Raw genomic sequence first — 3454 nt, forward strand, 5'->3', positions numbered from 1 at the left:
GTTTTTGAACTACATATACACCAAAATTAATATACTTGAAAAAATATATTATTAATTATTTTCTAATATAATATCTTTAAACTAACATTAAATATTATTATAATTTTTTTATAATTTTTTAAAAATCATATATATTTTTTCTTCATTCGTAAAATTTATTAGAATTGTAAATATTAGAATTGTAAAAACTTTTTACAATGATAGTCTTACTCCTCTTTTAATAATTTTTGAAATATTTTTTATTCATTTTTTAGTCAATAAATTTTATGTTATTAAATTAAAGTTTTATAATTATATAAAAATTAATAAATCAACTATTTTATATTGGAGTTTATATTGGAGAGATTGTGATTATGTAGGAAAAAAGAGAAAAAAATATAAAATAGGAAAAATAGATCTTTTATTATTAAAACATAAAGTAAAGGGTAATTTTAGTATTTTAAAATTTATTTAGTATAATTTGACCATTGACCCAAGCATAAGGACTAAAAAGTTAACAAAAATAAAAACTGAGGGACTATATAATTATTTCTAAAAATACAGGGACTAAGCATTGTATTAAGTAAAAACACAAAGACCTTATAATTATTTATCTTTTTTTTTATATAATATTTGAAGATTTATTTAATTACTTTTTCAAAAGAATATATAAAAAATAATATATATGTTGTAAAATCACAATTACACCTATGTTGAAACTAAGGGTCCGCTTGGATAGGGGTTAGAGGAGGTTCATTAAAGGGAGGTTATTTTCCTCACCCTGCTTGGGAAGGAGTTTAAATGGTAAATGAAGGTTAAATGAGGGTTAAATGGAGATTTAAAAACCTTGAAATAACCTCAATTTCAGTCCCACCAAATTGGTGGGATCCGGAGGTTCTATAAATAATCTCCTCTCCCCTCCCTTCCCTTCCCTTCCCATCCCCTTCCCTCCCCTCCCTTTAGTGAACCTTGTGAAACCTTCATCCAAGCGGACCTAAGGAAACATATAAATTCTACTCCAATTCCATGTTGATGTCAAATTTGGTAGACATCCTAAAATGCCAAACCTTAAAACACCAAAATGACCCTTTAGCCCAATTTACTTTCAGGCCCAAACCAAGCCCACCAACCGAATGAGTAGAACTCACTAGAGCAAAACACTTCACACGTGGCAAAAACAAAAACCCACGTGGCAAGTCTTGAACTTTCTAGTTCCACACATCGCCACTTTCCATCAACTTCTAGTATAACAAATCCCACATCCCCTGCAACATATATAAATCTAAACACAATCAAACTCAACCCATTAATTCCGACAAGAAAAACATAAACAGTTTAGCCGGAAAATGACGTCACCAATCGACGGCAGCAAGAAGGATAAAGTGGTAATAAGAGCAGTTTCTCGCGACGAAGAAGGAAGAAAAAGAGTGGAAAAAACAGAGCTCGACACACACAACATTGACACAATTAAATACGTGGAGAAGAAGCTCATGGACAAAGGAGTTCACCGGATGGACCGGCATCCGGTGGACGGATACGGAGGAGTGTCGAAACCGCCGCCGAAGTGTGGTCACGGCGGGAAGTACACGTGGGAAGGACCTGATGATTTGGTGGAGAATGAGATGGATGACGTGCCGGCGGCGATTGATGAGAAGGATCCGAATTATGTGGATGAAGAGGAGGAAGAGAAGATATTGAGAGGTGAAAATAGTGACGTGGCGGGTTTTGTTGTGGGTGAAGTTGACGTGGCTAAGGAGGCTAAAGATGGTGTTGCTAGAATTGAGGTTGATCCTAAGTTGATTGTTTAATTTCTGGGTTTGTTTTATTTAGTGAAATGTTTATGGTATATGAAATAATAAATAATTGATGATAAATTTGGTTTTTGAAGTTTCGATCGTTTAGTTTTTTATGTTATTAAAGTTTGTTTCATGTACAAAATGAGATTGGATCAATTAAGAAGATAAAAAAAAAAAAAATGTAGGTGAGGTCCTGATCTTTCATTATTTGGTGTATTAAGCTCTCGATTTTTATTTGGATATATTGAGTTCTTGATTTTTTATTGTTTGGTATATTAAGCTCTTGATCTTTCATTTAGATACATTGAGCTTTTGATCTTTTATATATAAATGTATTAGGTTCTTTTATAAATCAATTCATATATGGGTGTATTAAGTATCTGTTTGGTTTAGCTGTTGATATTGTTGGTTCATATATGGGTGTTTCTAATATGAATATGTTTTACAAATAAATTATAAAATAAAAAATTATTCTATAGAATTAAGGTAGAACATGGAAATGACCAGTAACTCAAAATCAATTTGGAACATCAATTTGGAACAGTAACTCAAAATCAATTTGGAATTCATGTAAATTACTAAATTACGATTTTGAACAGTAACTCAAAATCAATTTGGAATTCATGTAAATTACTAAATTACTTTTCAGGGTTCTCTTGGGGCTATGAATTGGGTTGGTTTTGTAGTGATTTCATATGACCCAGTTGCATTTCTTTTGAATGGATGCAAAATCATATTCCAAAACGGCATCCTTTGTAGGTTCTAAAAGGGATTAAATTACATCCATGGTCACTAAACTTTACCCATTTAAGTTACTGAACTTCAATTCTTCCATTGAACTTTAGATTTTTTTTAACATTTGAACGTCTCAAAACGGCCGTTGACGGTCTAAAAATAAACGTTCAAAAAACGGCCGTTGACGGTTTAAAAATAAAAAACTCAAAGCGCTAACGATATTCTAAGGAACTTTAATTTTTGAAAATTTCCGTTTTAACGTCATTGAGGTGCTGTTTTGTTAGGAGAGAGTGAATTTTTAAAGAGAGAGCTCTAAAAAATGTGATTTTGGAAAATAAAAAATGCGGTTTCATGGTAAATATCGTTTTGAACAATCTTAATTCTTGAATATTTTCATTTTGAGGTCGTTAACCGTTATTTTAAAAAGTTAATTAAAATTTTGGATAAGTTAAAAGATGAATTGATTAGATAAGTTAAAAAAATATATATATTAAGCCTTTATCTTTTATCCATTCTATTTTATTCATTCTCAATCTACTAGATGACTCAATGTGAAAGATTGGATATCATAACATAACATCCAATGAAAGATTGCAAAAAATAAAATAAACAATTAACACTTTAAAAACCAAATTTAACCAAATTCAGCATCAATTAGTTTATTTTCATATACCATATATATTTAATTAAATATTAATCTCAATTCTATTACTAAATCACAAAGAAAAACGTGAATTTTTTTAGAACTAACTGATATGCAACTGGTGCAGAATAAGTAGCAAAACATCTGTATTTTATAATGATATCTGAAATTCCTGAACCTGACCAAAAAACTTGATTGCCCCTGAAACTTTCAAAGTGTCTCGATAGTCCTGTCAATTTGCATAAAATATTCGGTTAATCTCATGAACTTGCTCAGAATGTAATCAATTGATCACTCAGTT

At 30.4% G+C, this 3454-nt stretch overlaps 1 protein-coding gene across 1 annotated transcript; it reads left to right on the forward strand.

Moving 5' to 3' along the window:
- The first annotated feature begins 1265 nt into the window (after positions 1-1265).
- LOC136208484 (uncharacterized) lies at positions 1266-2048 on the forward strand. Its single transcript, XM_065999397.1, has one exon. The coding sequence runs from the start codon at positions 1326-1328 to the stop codon at positions 1785-1787; it is 462 nt and encodes a 153-aa protein (XP_065855469.1). The 5' UTR covers positions 1266-1325; the 3' UTR covers positions 1788-2048.
- The last annotated feature ends 1406 nt before the right edge of the window (positions 2049-3454 follow it).

This window comes from Euphorbia lathyris, chromosome 10, assembly GCF_963576675.1.
Source record: "Euphorbia lathyris chromosome 10, ddEupLath1.1, whole genome shotgun sequence".
Classification (NCBI taxonomy): domain Eukaryota; kingdom Viridiplantae; phylum Streptophyta; class Magnoliopsida; order Malpighiales; family Euphorbiaceae; genus Euphorbia; species Euphorbia lathyris.